This window comes from Nematostella vectensis, chromosome 4 (genome assembly GCF_932526225.1).
Source record: "Nematostella vectensis chromosome 4, jaNemVect1.1, whole genome shotgun sequence".
In the NCBI taxonomy this organism is placed as follows: Eukaryota; Metazoa; Cnidaria; class Anthozoa; order Actiniaria; family Edwardsiidae; genus Nematostella; species Nematostella vectensis.
Window position 1 is genome coordinate 7,369,109 of NC_064037.1, and position 19,646 is coordinate 7,388,754.

At 40.4% G+C, this 19,646-nt stretch overlaps 3 protein-coding genes across 4 annotated transcripts; 1 reads left to right on the forward strand and 2 right to left on the reverse strand.

The window, feature by feature from the left end:
- Positions 1-2,501: 2,501 nt before the first annotated feature.
- LOC5519702 (eukaryotic translation initiation factor 3 subunit I) lies at positions 2,502-6,470 on the reverse strand. The gene is made up of 8 exons (XM_001639537.3): positions 6,342-6,470; positions 5,757-5,937; positions 5,256-5,459; positions 4,803-4,930; positions 4,287-4,397; positions 3,776-3,865; positions 2,914-3,080; positions 2,502-2,614 (listed from the first exon to the last, which is right to left on the reverse strand). The coding sequence occupies exons 1-8, from the start codon at positions 6,342-6,344 to the stop codon at positions 2,533-2,535; spliced, it is 966 nt and encodes a 321-aa protein (XP_001639587.1). The 5' UTR covers positions 6,345-6,470; the 3' UTR covers positions 2,502-2,532.
- A 371-nt stretch (positions 6,471-6,841) lies between these two features.
- Positions 6,842-17,918, forward strand: LOC5519703 (serine/arginine repetitive matrix protein 2). Of its 2 annotated transcripts, XM_048725881.1 has the most exons (11): positions 6,842-7,247; positions 8,010-8,099; positions 9,725-9,946; positions 11,030-11,116; positions 11,941-12,021; positions 12,281-12,343; positions 12,765-12,821; positions 13,600-13,719; positions 14,011-14,613; positions 14,746-16,350; positions 16,665-17,918. In XM_048725881.1, the coding sequence occupies exons 1-11, from the start codon at positions 7,009-7,011 to the stop codon at positions 16,915-16,917; spliced, it is 3,420 nt and encodes a 1,139-aa protein (XP_048581838.1). In that variant the 5' UTR covers positions 6,842-7,008; the 3' UTR covers positions 16,918-17,918. The 2 variants fall into 2 exon arrangements, with proteins under 2 accessions (XP_048581838.1, XP_048581837.1); XM_048725880.1 differs by having other exon boundaries at positions 14,011-16,350.
- Positions 17,282-19,551, reverse strand: LOC125561740. The gene has a single exon (XM_048725883.1). The coding sequence runs from the start codon at positions 19,142-19,144 to the stop codon at positions 18,221-18,223; it is 924 nt and encodes a 307-aa protein (XP_048581840.1). The 5' UTR covers positions 19,145-19,551; the 3' UTR covers positions 17,282-18,220.
- Positions 19,552-19,646: the final 95 nt, after the last annotated feature.

Here is a 19,646-nt window from a genome sequence, read left to right on the forward strand (position 1 = left end):
CTTCATCCTCATCCTGGGCTGCTGGGTCTCCATGCACATTCATATTGAATAACTCTTCAAAAGAAGCATCACCAATACCCTGAAACGGCTGTTCATTTTGTGTAGATATAACTGCACAGCCAGGACATATCCACGTATCATTTAACATCTGCTTGATCCGTTTGTATTCACTGGGTTTCACATTTACACACTTGATGTGGCTCTGACCCTTACAACAGTCGCAAAGCACAGCTCGGTGATTACGTGCGATTGTTCTTAAACACACGCTGCACTTCTCTGAGGGCCCAGGGTTTGGAGAGACATCCCCACTTACAGCAATTCGAGTTAGCTGAAATGTAGAAGTTGAATTTGGATACCGCTTGATCCGCCCTGAAAGATACTTCATGCCATGTGACTCGAGTTGTCCACTACGACGATAATGAATTAGCAGGTTAAATTCAACCTGAAGTGGCTCGTTGCTTGTCATTAATATAGTAGATGAACTGCCTTCGCTTTCAGTTGAGAATAAGGTTATGTTCAAGGTTGTTTGAAAGAAGAAAATGACATATAAGGTGACAGGAGCCGGAAAGCAAAAATAAGCCGCCATCTTGGCTGACCACAGGTAGACCAATCGAGCAGCAGCATTGTAAACATTACGTAAGTCACGGTAGCCCAAGGGTAACCGACTGGCACACCCACGTAGGAAGGTCGTCCCTCGTACACCCATTGGTTAAACCCTTATCCAAACAGTGCTAAAAGCCCTTTGGGATGTCAGTGTCAGTTATCCTAAAGGACATGCCGTCTTAGTAGCATATAAATATGGGTGTGTACCGAAGCCCCAACTCCCTTTAGACTCTTAAGAACTTGAAGAGACTCACAATTAAAAATACTTGTAGACACAGATCTTGTAAAGACTTTGTAACAGCGAACAAGTAAAGAACCGGTACCTCCCCAGTCAAGCGGGTCATAGTCGTTTTGTCACAAGTGGTCAGAGAGAGTCATAGCCGCTTGGTACATGTGGTTAGAGAACCCAGAAGTATAGCTGTTACACTTTCATGCGCGTTGCGTCTTCATTCGTCTTGTTTACACTAGTCTTGTGTCTTCGTTCTTTTTGACGAGTGTTGCGTCTTCGTTCTTGTTTCCACAAGTGTTGCATTTTCGTTCGTTTTCACGAGTGTTGCGTCTTCTTTGGTCTTGTTTACACGAGTTTTGCGTCTTCGTCTTAGTGTTGCGTCTTTATTCGTCTCGTTTTCACGAGTGTTGCGTCTTCGTTGGTCTTGTTTACACGAGTTTTGCGTCTTCGTCTTAGTGTTGCGTCTTTATTCGTCTGGTTTTCACGAGTGTTGCGTCTTCGTTAATCTTGTTTAAACGAGTGTGCTGACTTAGTCTTGTCTACACTAGTGTTGCGTCTTTATTCATCTCGTTTTCACGGATGTCGTGTCTTCGTCTTGTTTTTTCTAGTGTTGCGTCTTTATTCATCTCGTTTTCACGGATGTCGTGTCTTCGTCTTGTTTTTTCTAGTGTTGCGTCTTTATTCATCTCGTTTTCACGGATGTCGTGTCTTCGTCTTGTTTACTCTAGTGTTGCGTCTTTATTCATCTCGTTTTCACGGATGTCGTGTCTTCGTCTTGTTTTTTCTAGTGTTGCGTCTTTATTCATCTCGTTTTCACGAATGTCGTGTCTTCGTCTTGTTTTTTCTAGTGTTGCGTCTTTATTCATCTTGTTTTCACGAATGTCGTGTCTTCGTCTGGTTTTCACGAGTGTTGCGTCTTCGTTAATCTTGTTTAAACTAGTGTGCTGACTTAGTCTTGTTTACACTAGTGTTGGATTTTTAAGTTGCCATGCGTCATGGCTGATTTAGACAACACGAATTAGTTGTAAGCGACAACTCTACAGCTTGAGTCGTAGAGTGTAAATCAGCCAACGACTCCGCTACGGTTCTGAACTACGAATAGAAAGTCGTAGTGTGTATTTCAGGACTAATGCTGCATTCACACCAAAACCATGTTTAGTTCAACAAAGTTTTTCTTTGCCTGATAACTTGCCAAGTTTCTCATTGCGTTGAATTCTTACTAGCTAAAAGATCACTTAGTAACATGTACAGCACAGTTTATTCAGTTTTGTTCTTGGTTCTGTCCACTTTTGGGAAATTGAGATTTAAACCCTGATGTTAATGAGGTAGTCGTACGCAGGTGGCATACGACATACTCGTGATGCCGAGCTCTTTACAACTGGAGCTGCCCATAGGCTAAGGCGCCGTACAAATATTTGTGTTCAAATGTAGCTTTCCAGAGAGGGTTTGATTGATTCACTTAACGGAAAAGAGGGTTGGCAGAATCTCGATTAGGTTTTAGCGATTATTTACAAAAGGATACAGGAAAACTAACTCCAATATTGGCAGGGCTGTCTGGGAAAGAAAGGGAGAAGATCTCAGCCTTTTTTGTAAATTTGCTTTACAGCATAAACTTGATAGGAAACATAATCAGACAAGCTCCCAGCTACTAAAGTGAAGACACAGAACCTTTATGTTTGGTGGTATTTATTATTATTAGTCTAATACTCGAACTCGATATCGTCATAAGAAGGGTCAAATGAGTGTATCCGCACGTAGCCGTCTTCGCCACCACTGCTGTAACTAGAATGTAAAGGAAGATGGACTTTAAGTAATATCGGCCTTGATGCCTTGATATCAAAGAGACCATAACAACATGCGGGGTATCAATGTTTACTGGCAAAAAAAGGACGTGGGATTTCACAAAATATTGAAAACTGTAGCAAAAAGAAAGTAAGTAGTGAAGATCTTTTTGAAAACCTGATTTTTCTAGCTTACAGTATCTGACAGAACACATCAGGGGCAATGCGAGCAAGTGCGAAAATCGAATCATCTACATGGAACAATAAACTTTCCTGTGTGTGGAAATATAGGCTACATACCTTCTTCCATCGGGATGGAACGCTAAACTGTTAATGGGACCAAAATGCCCTTTCACTCGGCCAATTTCCTCCTCAAATACAACATGGAAGAACCTGGCATCAAACTTGCCGACACGAGTTGAAGTAGTTGTGACCTCCATAGCTTCTTGGCCACCGCCAACCACAACCTATGCACGAATAAGATGGTGAGTCAGATAAACCACACCAACCACGACCTGCTCATAAACAAGGTAGTGCATCAGACCTCGAATAACAAATTACATGTTCTACCATGTTATGGTGTACCAGACATGACCGAAAATCCTGGAAAATATGCAATTCTAGATAGAGAAGGAAGACACAATTTCTTACAATGGCCATCGGTTCCTTGTATTCCAGAATGATTTTCAAAAGACAAATAACGTGAGACCGAAATGCACATACCCAGATTTTGGCTTTTTAAGATATTTTTTCCTTGATCATCCTTGCGGCTCAGGGACAAATAGCTCAAATTTCAATGACACTTTACAAAAAGTCGCATCAATTAAAAAAAAGTCGCATTTGATATTTGCTATTACTCACTAAGTACTTAGAGAAATTTTTATTTATTATTTCACATCCTTATTAGATGTGAAATGGGCTTATTTGAAGCGTCATGTCATGTTTTTCCGTCATGTCGGTGTACCATGTATTATAGGAATGTATAACAATCAGCATATGCTGCCTACAAATATTCATGCAAAAATCAATTTGATGGAAGAAATAAAACTTATAGTACAAAATATCTCGATGTAGAAAGAGCAAAATAAAGAAGGATTGAAACATGGTGAGATATTAGATGTGATTTATACTACTTGTGTAGAAGAAATAATAAAATACTCACATGGTCTTTAATTGGGGACAGTGCTGCGGAGTTCACTGGTCGGTCTGTCTTGTAAGTTTTCAAATGTCTCAAGGAGTCAGTATCAAATAACTAAAACAAGTAAACAAAAGGTACAGTAGGATAAATAAGTAATCAAAAGGTAAGATAAACAAGTGAACAAGTGGTAAGATAAACTAGTAAACAAATGGGTAAGATAAAAAAGTTAACAAAAGGTAAGAAAGTAAAATCCTAGCCTTCAATGATACATCATCCAGAACTGCCTGTGATGCCTGCATATAATATTGAACAATATACAGTATAATAAACCCTCCAAAATAAAATAATAAAAAAAAATGATCCCAGTATAGAATTTAACAATATAGAATACCTAGTAACTCCAAAATAAGAACTATGGCGTCTGAGTATAGGTAGATACATATAAAGGTTAGCTAGCACTCTTTAAATGTTTTTAAAGGCTGAATAGCACTTATATAAAACAGTTATATAAAGGACCATGAGACATTAGACTGACTTTAGCTGTAGTGTCTTTTGATGCGGTGACGAACATGGTGCTATCCTTATACATCTGTATATCATTGATCTGTTTGGAGTGTTCCTGGACGCTGATTAACTTGTTACCAGACTAAGGAGAAAAGAAATCAGATTTGTCAGAACAGTTACTGTGTTTCCAAAATAATACAATAGAATCACTGTATAATCTGACTATAGCCCCTTGGAATATGTGTAAGGAATTTATTGCATTTTGCTAGAAATAGAAATTGATAGGTATTCCACTTCCCTTCAAATTACCAAGGAACAATACTAAAAGTTAAAATGGCCGGAAAAAAAGCATTCTTCATCATCATTATTGCCATCAAACTGTTTAATTGTGAGCGAGAAGTTGATTGATTGATTCTGGTGAAGCAGTATTCCGCAATGTAAACATCATCAGCTTAACTATTTACTGCTTTCCTAGCACTAAGATATGCAAGTAAGAGTTAGGATTTTATCCAAGTCAGCAGTTTTAATCCAGAGATTTCCAACTCACCTTCACATCCCACTGACATAATTCACCATTCTCATGGCCAGTGACGAGGAATTGGTCCAATGGGCCCCACAAACCTGCAGTTACTTTTGAATTGTCGACAGGAATTGTCAAGATAGGGCTCTCCATGTCTAGAGAAAAACAAGATTACACGGAGAACAATGAATTAATAAATTATACTACTGTAGATTATGTCAAACAACTGGAATTTATATTAATTGTATTGAGCTAATTTACTTCTAGAAGACACTCATATAAGCTGACATCTCTCCTAGGGTCTCCTTTCTAAATTGTATTCATTTCTCTTAATCAATAAAAGGAAATAATAATAAGAGGAAATAAAATGTCATTATAGGTTGAGAATCACACTACAGTATGTACTCATTTCTCAGTTACAAAAACAGTTTGCTCATGAGAGTGTCGCATGTAATTTCAAAAGTCAAAATAAGGTCTTACTGTCTCTGACGTCGAAGATTAAAATCCTGCATGACTGTCCCATTTGTCTGTCTGTGGAAAGCATGATCTCATTGCCCCCATAGGAGAAGCCACAGGTTCTGACAGCAGATTTAGTCTCAATTTTTGAGAGAGTAACCCCTTTTTCACAGTCCCATAACCTTAAGCAGTTATCTGCACCTCCAGATATGAATTGTGTTGTATCATCTAGAAGTCTGTTAAGGTTGCAACCAGAGGAACAAGGCTTAAAGTGCTTTATCCACAATTCATGGTAAAAACAATTTGAATACAGTGAAATTTTAGTATGTGTAGTGCATTGTGGATAACTGAGGGGTTGAAGGGAGGAAAAAAGGTACCTGTTGCTGGGGATAACACAGATTACTTTTTTTACAGTATTACATCGAGCACTGTTGCCCGGCAAAAACTTTATCACACAATTTGTATGCTTTATATACCACGAGTTAACACCCCATGATAATACAATACATCCATAGGCAAGGATACAATTAACATCTATACACCAGACAGCTCCCCCATGGCCATTGTATGTGCCAAGCCGTTCGCCATTCAGTGAATACCAGACTGTTGGTCTTGTGTCTTTTGCTGCCGAGAAGAGCAAGTCACCCATGCGATTGTACTTGATCTGCGTGATGTTCCTCTCATGGCCATGCAGGGCAAGAGGTTTCTACCAAGAAACACATTGGGGTTAAAATGTAATCAAGAAAAACATGGTGTTAAAATGTATATCAAGAAACATGGAGTCTGATGATTTACAAAATGAGTTCTGAGGAGGTTTTTCTTACAGGCGTCGAGAAAACAAGACAACATTGGTAGTATTCTATAGTTGGTCACGACTTTTTGTATCTACAACAAATATCGTTTGATCACGAACGATAATCAAGTAGGAAAAAGGCATTCAATAAATAGTAATAATAGTAATAGTAATTATATTCTTCGAAAAGTCCATGTGCTAGCAATCCACTTCGATTACAATTCTAAATCAAATTCTCGAATACACCGCATCTTTGGAGGTAAATTTGATTCTCATTTTAATATATAAGCTGTACGGTAAATAAAAAAGGTCCTTACCATGATTGAATCGGGGTCTTTCGGCGAGAAACTCTAAATTTTGTAGAAATTTTCGTCGCCCACAATCGATTATTCGACTTCTCACGTTGATCGAGAAAGGGAATCTGCAGTCTCGATAATCAGCGGTAATGAGGATAGTCTCAGTCTCCCAACTTTCTCTTCTAAAACAGGATACCCACCACAACCAACAACAAATCTTTATTTTACTTTATGGAGAAATCACTTCAAAATAATCTACTACGCCAACATAATGTAACTACTTTACTTTTTTTGCAAGATAAAACATATTTCTAATAATTGTCTGAGCATTCACTTTCACAGGATCTTGTTTATTAAACCTTACAAGGGGGGATAAAACAAATAATTTTAACCCTTGCATTGCATGTACTCTGAAATAAGAGGAAGCAATGAGTCTAACATTTGCTAGATGGACTTGATCCGCTACGCAGGCTACGAGATGGACGAACGACCATTGATATAATCAAGGGATTGGGTTGCCTGTGCTGGACTCGATTTCATGCAGGTCGTGCGTAGTAGCGTCGTACGTTTCGACAAAAAGCATCCATGTTGCAATCTTGAAGAAAGAACCAAACAAAACCTACAAAATTCCGTTTAATTGTGTAAAAAAACTAATGGCCGGACTACGGAAACACTAAATCCAGTAATCATGTATAATAATATCGGTCTAACGACCGCCCGAGGATCGGGGACAAATGGCTACGTACAGAGAAATCTCTCGTTTGTGCGAAATCGCAAAGAAAAAATTGACTACAAGACAGACGAAGATTTGGCAAAACTGGAAATGATGAACACAAAGAAACCAAACAAGGAGATCCTAGAGCATCAGAAGAAACGAGAAGTAGAGTTAAAGTGTATGGAACTACAAGATATGATGGAAGAGCAGGGGTAAGACGGAGAAGAATTTGGCAATATTTGATTAAGTTTAAAACACGTGCAAAGAATTGTTTTGTCTGAAGTTTGTCCTTTAGATGATTGCACTTAAATAGTGTTTTACATGAGTACTAATAATCAAACTATAAGTTTTGCTTTGAGGCGTAACCCAAATTAAAAAGAGTCGTCAAAAAACGTGTCATGAAACCTTAGTATAGTAGATTCAGACAGATGCAAATGCATTTTAACATTTTATTTTTAGTGATGTGTCCAATACCCTGCTAGCAGAGCTATCTTCCTGTTTGTTTCTATCAGTTCACTTATCCGTGTCACGTCTCTGTTCTTTCGTGTTCTGGTTTGTTTGTCTCCACAGGAGATGCTCTGTCGACAGCCGCTATCGAATCCTGTTGAGCATGTGCCTCCAAGTTTTTGTGTGGCTGTGGATGGGAATTTCAAAATACAACATTGTGTGACGAGCATTCGATAGCGGCTGTCGGCAGGGCCTTTTCCTGCGGAAACAAACGAAAACGCAAAAAAAACGAGTCACGAAACGGATAAGTGAACTGATAGAAACAAACAGGAAAAAAGCTCTGCTAGCAGGATATGTGTCCAGAGTCCAGCATTGCAGAGGCCTTCTACAAACCAGGATGCATTATACTGTATATTGCCATATGCTCTTAAAATATAAATAAAATCTAGGAAATTATTAGACCGTTGTTAGTAAGAGCCCTCAAGCATTTTATTTCCTGCAATTAAATTCCATAAGTTTTGCAACAGATATGATGATGCAGAGGTACAACTGAAGGTGACACAGCTGCGGGCATTTCTTACGGAGGAAGCAGGGTTTAACAAGGAAGGAAAGCAAAAGTAAGTGCTTAACCCTTTCAGGCCTAAGTTTCCAGAACTGACAAATGACCCCCTGTCCTGAATTAATTAACCACACACAACTCAAGTTATAGTCCCTTTCAAACATTGCTTTATTGTAAGGAAACTGCTGATTATTGTAGCTAACAATATAGAAATTGTTTACTCCCCATATAATAAGTATTCCTTTAAGCCTAAAATTGGGTCAAACAAGCTTGGTTTAAGAGAATTACAAAGCAATGAAAATCATGTTTTTGAATTTCCCGCTACTAATCCACCTATTGTCCAGTCTTTGTCAAGAGAACAATTTACTATACGTAAACAAAAAGCTATAGAAACTAGAAGTCAATGGCATGGAGTATTAAACTAAGCTCTAATGTTCTTTGTACTTAATCATCGCTTCGTCAATTGATAATTCGCGTTTTGTAGCAACATATGCCTCAAAATCGTCTAAGCATTTCGCTTGAATTAGGTCAAGGAATGGCTTCGCTTTGTAGAGCTTGAACTCTGCGCTGCCCCTCGCCAGCGCCGTTGTGTTATCGCACAGATGCAAATAACGCAAAATGGCAAAGAAGCGGTCTCTCACGATGGGTCTTGCAATGTTAGGCCGGTATAGAAATGGCTCACTTTCGCTCCAATAATCCTTCATCGAAGGAAGCTTTACAATGCCCATCATGATGGTGATGCCGAGAAACGCCTTCAGTTCTTCGACTGTTAGAGGTTTAATGTTTCCCTCTTTGTCGAACCAATCCCTGTCCTTAGCTTTCTTCCTTCCTTCGTCGTCAAACTCGTCAGGGTTGCATTGAACCACGTACTTATTAGTCTCGGTCACAATGAGTTCTATCACCTCAGGGTTGAAAAACAACTCAAAGAAAGATAGGGGAGACAAGTTTCCAGGTAGGTTTTTCGGGCCGCATCTAGGAGTGAAGTCAGGAATAGAGATCGGCGAAGAATTTATTGACCAAATCTCATCTTCAATGTCTTCGCTCTCGTGGCCTTCGTCTTCGGAATAGCTATCCGAGCTTGAACCGCCAACTTCTTGGCTTTTAAAGCCCTCAAACTCTTCATCATTGGACTCTCCGAAGATATCTTCAAACCATGAATCCATTTGGTCAAAATGGAGTTCAAAACAGTGTAAAAAACGGTGATTTATCGCAGTAGATGTTGCTCGAATGATTGCAAGTTGTATAAGAAAGTTGTGTGAAATTTCACGCTCTATCTACTGAAGCACATGGCATTCCCATATAAGGAAGTGGTAAAAAGTTATTGGTCAGTTTTGGAAGGTCACTAGGGAAAGCGTCAAATGGCGTTCACCGTAAGATAACGCTATCTAACGCAACACGTCATTTGACGTTCACCAGCCTGAAAGGGTTAAACCAAATGATTAGTGTCCCTGCAGTACGTGTTCCTTGATTCTTAGTGATACTAATCTAGATAGTTGTATTAGTCTCTTATTGAGTTTTGAATTTCCTGTGTAGCAAATTCACATTGAACACTACTCTTAGCCATTTATTCTTACCAATAACTTTTTTCTTTACAAACTGTTGTCTCTTCCTAAATACATGCAAAGGTTTACTGAGGCACATTGCAATCTTTAGCTCACAGATACTAATCTGTTACATGCACAGGTTGACCGAGACACACCAAGTTGCTGAAGCAAATGAAGAAAAGAATGCTAAAATGAAGCAGGCGCTTGGCATCAAGGATGATTACAGAGATGGTTCGTCATTCAACCAGGAGCTCCAGGCAGCACAAGCTGCGCAGCGGGCGGCAGAAAAAGCCAAACAGGATGATGAGCAACGAGAGAGGATGGAAAGAGAGCAGGAGAGAAATAAGCAGAAAGAAAAACGGTAAGCTTACTTCATTGGGATGTTTATATGTCACTTAACTTGGCTGGATATTTTATAAGAATTTGTAGATGCTACATATTTTGTCATTCTTGACATTTGTGCGTGGTCATTCTTTTTGTTGTGGCTGTGTGTTGTTGTTCTTGTTGTTGTGTGTGTTGTTGTTCTTGTTGTTACAGTATGTGTGTGTTGTGTTGTCCTTTGTGCTGTTGTGGCTGTGTTGCCATTCTGTTTGTGGTGGCTGTATGTCCCACTGTATTGATAAAAACTATGATGTGTTATTATTTTCACTTATTGTCATTGTTTGCCGTTGAATTTATTGGCTGTCATGGGTTTAGGGTTTAGGATGGTTGCTTTAGGATGAATACTTCATTCGAAATGATAAATCTTTTTTTTAATGGGATTTAAATGGACAAAGCTTGTTGGGAAATAGAGAATCAAGACAATCAAAACATGAAATTGCTGTTTCTTAAGATCATTTGCATGGTCCTATAGACCATCAAACAAGAAAACATGGAAATTCTTTTTTTTTTTTTTGCTATCTACTTAAGCAGCTAAGTATTTGGTTTGCACTGTCATACAGTTAGGTATTGTAAGGTTTAAAATGTTAAAATGGTTGAAACCTTTCTTCTGTAAATAGCTTCTGTGTTACCTTAATAACATGACTAAAACTGTAAACTCTTATGACTAGTAAAACCAAGTATTTAGCATGCTGTAGTCTTGCCGTGAATTTTTATGACATGGTTCTAAACAATCTTTCTTGATTTTCTGTTTCCCAATCTCAAGTAGAGTCTTTGTTGTATGTTGAACAAGTATCTTTGGCTTTTCAAGGTAAGACTGTCTTGTACACTTTAAATACTTTTTAACTGTACACTTTTTAAGAGTTAAATATTTGTTCTAAGTATTGTCACCTTGTTAACTTTTACATTGCCTTTGATCAAATTCTTTGTACACTTGACAAAAGACTTAAAGTACACCAATTCTACAAAATCAAAACTTTTCTTTGATTTAATGGAGAAGGCCTGCAGCTGAAAAGAGTTGAACATAGTACTTGAAAATTTATATGTTCCTTTGATTATTTTGTAGAGCAAAGGACAAATCTCCAGCTAGAAAAAAGAAAAAAAGGCGCCCACCAACACCTTCGTCTAGCTCAGACTCTGAGAGTGAGTCAAGGTAAGAATGATTCTTTTACTTTTATTTTTTCATAAAGCTAAGACAAAAAAAAGATAATAAAACCATGTAAGTGATCAGATAAAAAAATTACTGTAATAAAAACTTTTAATCAGTTTGCAATTTTACACTCCAAAATAATACCAAGTCAAAAGAAAGCATTAACACCATTGGCTTATTCAAGTTACTTTCATTAAAAAAATATATTTTTTTAGTACCAGACTTCCATTATTGATAGTAACAGTATTCTGAAGAAAACAAAAACAGTGACCATGTTGCTTGTAGCATTCCTCTACCAATATTATACTTATTATAATGACTATCATAATCTATTTTACTAGAATTAGCAACACTGCACTGGACTTGCTCACAGATATAATGCTGCTTGACTGGTATATGTTGCATTTTAGGAATTATATACTTAAAATTATTCATGGTGTATGTTCTTCATATCACATGCTAAAAGATGGTAAATCGAACTTTCATTTTACACCCTGAAACGATGTCAAGTCATGCAAAGCATCTATTTTCTTTGGCTAAAGAATTAAAGTATTGTGGATGTTTCTTATATTAGTTACTGTACTTTTCTCTCAAGTGGGATCAATGTATTTTCAAATGTACACAATAACACAGAAGGTACAGATTATTATTTATACAGTAGTCTTGTATGATCACTTTTGCAATATGTATCAATAATAGTTGATAATTAATGTAATTAGTAGTATTGATACATACGAAGTCCTCAGACGACTTGTCACAGTTCTTACTTACATTTGTTACAGTACCTAGACATTTCTTACTTCATTTTAACAATTTTTATTTTTCAGTTCAGAGAGCTCTAGTAGCTCGTCCGAGGAAGAGGAAGTGTCACGCAAGAAAAGGCACAGGAGCAAACGGCACAAAGCGAGGTACCCCAGGGTGTCACATACTCAACCAGCCAGGTTGCCATTTGTACACCCAACTTAAACTATAACTAAGAGCTATTGTAATAGAAGTAAACACTATCTAATAACAATGTTTGTAAACTAATAGTTTGTAGCATTCTTGCCTCAATCTGCCAAAACTTTTTTGTGAAAAGCGTGAATTTCACTTGCAACCATGCTTGTTGCCTCTCTTGAATAAATAATTAATTTTCTGACAACCTTTTAATGTCTTCACTATGCATAGGTCTCCATCTGAAAGCCCTCCGCGAAAACCAAGACGAAAGAAAGAGAAGAAACAAAGTGAAAGGTACAAAATAATGATGCAATACATACAACAGGTATTAGCATATATAATATATTAGCATCCTTTGGGTATTTTTGCATTTGCTGAAGCATTCATCAAGTTTTCCTGGGGCAATTTGTGTGGACTGTTTATTTTGTTGTTGCTAACAAATTGTATTTAATTCAGGGTCTAAATTCTGGATCCCATCCTAACATTGTAGAGGGAGAGGGAGTAAGAGATATTTACTGTGTATAGAAAAAAATATTAAAAGAAATCCAATCTCTTAATTAAGGTTCTTGTTAAGGTTTTTAGTTAATTGGAATGGGTTTTATTGTTAATCTAGATACTTATGAATTGTGTCTACTTTGATGGTTAATTGGACCTGTATTGATGGTTAATTAGATCTGGTTTGATGGTTAATTTTATTTAATTTGATTTTATCCAGTTCACCCTCTCCAAGCCCAGACCGACGACGCCACAAGGAAAAGAAACACAGAAACAGGTAACCATCTTATATACCATGTGAGTACATTATAACATGATTACTGTGTGTAAAGTATAGTATAAACACAGCATAGCATGATTCCTGTATGCATAGTGTAGTATAAACATAGCATAGCATGGTTACTGTATGCATAGTGTAGTATAAACATAACACAACATGATGACTGTGTGCATAGTGTAGTATAAACATAGCATAACATGGTTACTGTGTGCATAGTGTAGTATAAACATAGCATAGCATGGTTACTGTGTGCATAGTGTAGTATAAACATAGCATAGCATGATTCCTGTATGCATAGTGTAGTATAAACATAGCATAGCATGGTTACTGTATGCATAGTGTAGTATAAACATAGCATAGCATGGTTACTGTGTGCATAGTGTAGTATAAACATAGCATAGCATGGTTACTGTGTGCATAGTGTAGTATAAACATAGCATAGCATGGTTACTGTGTGCATAGTGTAGTATAAACATAGCATAGCATGGTTACTGTGTGCATAGTGTAGTATAAACATAGCATAGCATGGTTACTGTGTGCATAGTGTAGTATAAACATAGCATAGCATGGTTACTGTGTGCATAGTGTAGTATAAACATAGCATAGCATGGTTACTGTGTGCATAGTGTAGTATAAACATAGCATAGCATGGTTACTGTGTGCATAGTGTAGTATAAACATAACATAGCATGGTTACTGTGTGCATAGTGTAGTATAAACGTAATGTAGTATACCCACAGCATAACATTGATGTAATCTGTGTTCAATCTGACAGGTCCCGTGACCAGAGTCGTAGTGAAAGCCCAGAAGTCAAGTCTAGAAAGAAAAGCAAAAAACAAAGCCGAAGATTGTCACCAAGTCCTCAGCGCTCCAATATCCAGGACACACTACAAAGGTACTGGGGTAACAACCAGTAAAAGTAACCTTCTTAGTTAGACCACACAAACAGAACGTTTGCATTATAGATTATCTATATAGTCTATATTATATCAGTGCATTTGGTGTTTGTTATAACAGATACTAGGAAATGTTATTATGATCTATAGCAATATTTTTTCTAGCCTGGTAATAGGGCCATGTTTTCCGTGTAGATTGTGTAATAGTGCGCTTCCATAATAGCAGATAGATGCGCTTATATTTTCGTGTGCAGAACACTGGAACCAGTTATTGATATGTGTTTCCACAGAATGGCTGGTGTCAGTCCCTCCCAAGTGCAGCGTGATGAGAAACAAGTGAAGGGCAAATCGAGAAAGAAAAGACGCAGCCCAAGCTCAGAAGATGAGCCAGCATCCCGGCGCCATGCATCCAGCTCACCTGAAGACTCGCCGCCAAAGAAGAAGAGGAAACGTCGAGTGGAAAGCGAGGAGAGATCACCCTTCAAGAGCAGACACTCCAAGAAAGGAAAGGAAAGAAAGGGGGAGTTGCCAGGCCGTAGCATGGAGGAGGAAAGATCGCCGGAGCCGCCTGCAAGGGAAGAGCCCCGGAGGGAGAACGCCAGGAGACGAAAGGATAGCAGCTCGGAGAACGAGCGAGCCAATAAACCTAAGACACGGAGGTCTGAGACACGAAGTTCTAGGCAAAGTAATCAGAGGTCAAGTTCGCCCGGAGATGCGTCACCAGGCAGAGGAGGTTCAAGGGAGCCTAAGCCGCGGAGAAACAGGGAGGGGAGACAGGGGGGAGGTTCTAGGGACAGGGACTCTCAGAGAAGAGAAAGAAGCCCAGTCCCGGAGAGAAGACAAGAGAGGAGGCGCCAGGATAGTTCGTCACCCTCTGTCTCACCCCCTAGAAGGAGTAAAGGAAGAAGAGAAGAGAACTCTGTCTCACCCCCTAGAAGGAGTAAAGGAAAAAGAGAAGATAACTCTGCCTCGGCCCCTAGAAGTAGAGGAAAAAGAGAAGAGAACTCTGTCTCACCCCCTAGAAGGAGTAAAGGAAGAAGAGAAGAGAACTCTGTCTCACCCCCTAGAAGGAGTAAAGGAAGAAGAGAAGACAACTCTGTCTCACCCCCTAGAGGAAATAGAGGAAGAAGAGAAAAGAACTCTGCCTCGCCCTCTAGAAGAAGAGGAAGAAGAGAGGAGACCTCTGTCTCACCTTTGCGACGAAGTAAAGACAGTAGAGAAGAGGAAACGCAAAAACGTGTAGATGCTCCCCGTGACCCCTCACCGATGGAAGAGGAAAGAAGGCAGTCTCAAAGAGCTACTTCAAAACAGCGCACTAACCCTGACAGAAGACGCAAATCGTCTCCTCCCTCAGCCTCTGAGAAGGATCGCAATCAGAGGAAGGATAAGGCAAAGCGTGAGCCCACCCCTGAATCATCCAGCGATAGTAGTGACGACTCGTCCAATGATTCCGACTCTGGATCCGAATCTGAAGACGAGTCTTCTTCGGAAAGTGCCGAGGAAAACACAAAAATTTCAAGTAGTGTTAAAAAAGGGTTGCAGAATGGCGACATTGACAGCAAACCTAGACCAAGCCCCGCGGTTAGAGAAGCTGAAATGGGACGTTCCCGTCGGGACAATAGCACTTCTCCCCTACCAAGGCAAACTCGCAGGGTATCGCCTACACAGGCTGTACGTCCAAGCTCAACACAGGGGCAGAGTGCTCCAGTAGGAAGAACCAAGTCCCCAAGCAGGAGTTACACTTCTCCTAGACAAAGACGAACTTCGCCAAATAATCGGTCACCACCTCCAAGACGTAGGTCACCGTCACCAAGACGCCCATCACCATCGCCAAGGCGTCGGTCAACTTCGCCAAGCCGCAAATCACCACCGCCAAGACGCCGTTCACCGTCACCAAGACGTCGTTCACCCTCGCCGAGACGTCGTTCACCCTCGCCGAGACGTCGTTCACCCTCGCCAAGACGTCGTTCACCCTCGCCAAGACGTCGATCACCATCGCCAAGACGTCGATCACCATCGCCAAGACGTCGATCACCATCGCCAAGACGCCGATCACCATCGCCAAGACGTCGTTCACCCCCGCCAAGACGTCGTTCACCGTCGCCAAGACGCCGATCACCGTCGCCAAGACGCCGATCACCATCGCCAAGACGTCGTTCACCCTCGCCAAGACGCCGATCACCATCGCCAAGACGCCGAGCATCATCGCCAAGACGCCGATCACCATCGCCAAGACGTCGTTCACCATCGCCAAGACGTCGGTCACCATCGCCAAGACGTCGGTCACCATCGCCAAGACGTCGGTTGCCTTCGCCGAGGCGTCGTTGGTCACGGTCACCATCACCAAGGCGTGAGCAATTTTCGCCAAGGCAGCATTCACCCTCGCCACCCCCGAGAAGGTCATTCCAGCGAAGATCAGGGAGCCAAGAGGGATACCCTGAAGGGTACCTAGAGCTGTCTGATAGCCCAAGGCGTGGCACATCCCCTAGACCGATGGGACGTGTATCTCGTAGAAGCCCATCTCCCGAGCGGGCACTTGCCGAGGTTCGTGAAAAGATCGAAGTACCCCGGAGAAGCTCTCACATGGAGGACTCCTCGGCCAACAGAAGTATCAGCCCTGTCAAAGAAAGGTAGGAAATATGACAGCAAGAAATTCCACATCAAGTTCGATTGCACAAAGCAGATAAATTTTATTCACCCAAAAAAATAACACGCCAAGATATGTTACGGTCTTGAAGTGCTCAAAAACATACTTTCGAACCGATGTAACTTTCTGTTTGCACGTCTTTATTAATCTTTTACTAAAAAAATATTGATTTGTGACATATATGCCCTAGCGGCGTCTTGTGGTTAAGAGTCTAAATCTGTCGCCGTTAATAGGGTTGTGATATTCAGAAACTCTGTTTTGGTCTGTCCTCAACGTCTATTATTGGTTTTCTGTCAGGGCAAGTAGCAAACCATCTGAGAAAGCCATGGAAGCACCATCCGGCAAAGCTCCAGATACCAAACAGAAGGAGAGGAAAAAAACAGATTCCGACAGCGACGATGACGAAAGTAGTGAGAGCGATAGTAGCGATGATGAGGACAGCAGCGATACTAGCGACTCTGACGATAGCAGTGACTCGAGCAGCGATAGTGCTTCAGATAGCAGTGATAGCAGCGATTCAGAGAGCGACAACCCGGGAGATAAGAGATAAAAAACCTGAGCCCAACAACTATAGGCGTGGTAGGGCAAGATATCCCTATCTCCCTACACCCCAACCATAGTCTCACTTCAAGAGATCTGGGACCTCACTTCAGAAGTGATCTGTGACCTGAACCCCATAACTGTAGGCGTGGCAGATAAAGGTACTCTTGGGGACACATCTATTTTCGTCTCACAATCTTTTCTTGAGATAAGAGCCCTAATAGTTAACCTCATATTAAGGGTGTGACAGATTGTGGTACAGCCTACACCTTCGCTACCCCATCGCTTGTCGCAGATCTGGAGTGACCATACTGTAGCCTCGCTCCCACATCCCGCCGCTATTGCCCTGTTAGTAGTGGACACATCAAAGAGTACCTAATACTGAACTATGTTTTTCTTTTTTGTACTTTTGGTCATTAAGCAGCTAATAAGAATGCCGCTTGATAGTTACAGTGACTTTTATGGACCTTTTATTTATATAATCTACTGGATATACCTCGCACCGCGACAATTGTTAAAAAGGCGAGGCCGTAGGAATACGAGGATTACATGATCCCACTGATCGTTTTACAAAATAAAATCTTTAAGGCCTATTAACACTAGCAAAGGAGGCGGACATGTTTACAACGTGTGTGTAAATCAGCATAAAGGAAGCGAAATCGGAGGAGGGAACGGAATGGTCCCTTGTATTCTCCGTTTTTGTGTCGTCCCCACTGGTTTTAACACGCGAAGTAAGCATCTTACATCCCCGCTATCTCCCGGTTTTAGTGCGTTGACAAGATTTCTCTGTGTTATTCAGGAAATGTACTTCTGTGCTTTATTTGATCGTTCTGTGTTCACTGGTCGCTGGTTTCCACATAAATTCGATCGATTGTTTTGAATTTTGAGCACAACGAAATCACGTCTGTTATACTGCTGCTGAGGATTCAGTGGAAACTAGCCGCTTACCTAATGTATGTAATTAAAAGTGTACTATTGTTTAAAAAAGGAATAAAGTTATATATCCTGCTCGATGGCTTCCCTTTCTTGCTATTTTGGGGTTACAGCTCACACCCTTCTCCAGATCCTCCACTACTCTGGCTTTGTTGGCCGAAACGTCACGTGCCGAATAGATTTATGAATGGTAGTCAATACAAACCTAGATTCTATTCAAAAAAATAACTCCTGAACACGTATATCGATGGTAAACACATTAAAAAACGGCGTTAGGCCTAGGTCAATTTGTTAGCGATCTGTTGTGTGGTATTCGTGAGACGGGAGCACGGAGAATGAACTCCTCAAATTGCTTCAGAATATGATAATTCTAGAAGTTTCTATTTTTGTTTTAATTCAATTGAAGTGTCCTTTCTTAGCTTGTCACAGCTGCGAAATGGCTCGCTGACGACACTAGACGCCCTCTGAGCTGGTATTTGGGCGTAGTTCTCCCCGAACTCCGCCCTTAGTCGTCTCTCCCAGTCACAGGGGACAGGTATAAACCAGCCCTCGAACTGCATCCGACATCGCTTGGTTACTTTATTTTGTATAAAAACATCCACCCCTAATCCACCAATCCAATTGCAGTTATCGCATCTCTTGTAACAGCTTCCTCTGTCTTCAAGCCTCATGGAGCCTCTGTCGGGGTAACTGATGGTGGTCTGGGGCCGATGGAGGCGTATCTCAGGCGGGATATCCCGCAATCCGCGGGATCGAAACGCGCGCGCATTTTTGCTACTCATCTCAACTTCAATTCCAACAATCCACGGCACAATGCCTTTGTGTCGCGCTGCTCCAAGGAGCGAAGATCCTCGTAGCCAATACGGGATATCGTATCTAGTAGCAATTGCATCAAAAACTCTCAATATGCGTAAGGCTACCAGTTGAGATTGCCTCAAGGTTCCGTTCACACGCGTTCGAATGTCAGGACACTCCAGTCCTTCAAAGCGTAGTTCACACGGGGTTAAATCATTGTAGTAAATTGGGCACATCTCCCCGTCTGGTATTTCTAGCTCGCAGTTCTGTAGCTCTTCTAAGGGACTCTGGACTAAGGGAAGCGTGGTTACAAATGTTTTTGCATGGTGGGGACTCGTTTCTTTCTTCCAGTTTATCCTAGTCTTATTTCCCGCTTGCCATTGTCGATGCCTCCTTTTAGGGTAATACACAACTTGCATAAAAACTAGGGCAATTGTGAGGAAAAGTAGTAATTTAACGAGGAAAATCCTGCGCTTCATCTTCCGTAAACACATCAAAGAGCTGCTCATTATTACCCACTACTGTATAAATGCATAAGTAAAGGTTGGAAATTTTCGCTCTAGTCAATTCTTAGCTTGCTTAGCGGTGATGTCTCAGCTTTCTTCGTAGAATAGCCATTTCACAAATTTAAGATTCCAGATTATTCAGCTGGGTAAATACTGCTGTATCTCGACCGATATTTTAATCAAGTTCAGTCTCTCACTTTTAATGTTTGTACTGTGGCCACCAACCAAGGGAGTTCTTGGTCTTCCGACATTCGTAAAATACAAATATAAACATGTCAGAATATTATTTCAGACAGACAAGGGCTGTTGCGAGAAGAATCGATTTGATATGAGAAATAACCCCACTGCTGAGAAGACGTTATTTTGTTGTTGAGACTTGGGAACAGTAATTTGCATGAATATAGGGTAAATAAGTGTAGTAGAGTTAATAACATTTCACTTAGTAATAATAGTATCTATAGAAATACATGTATGAAAAGCAAAATTATGAATGAAATTAAAAACT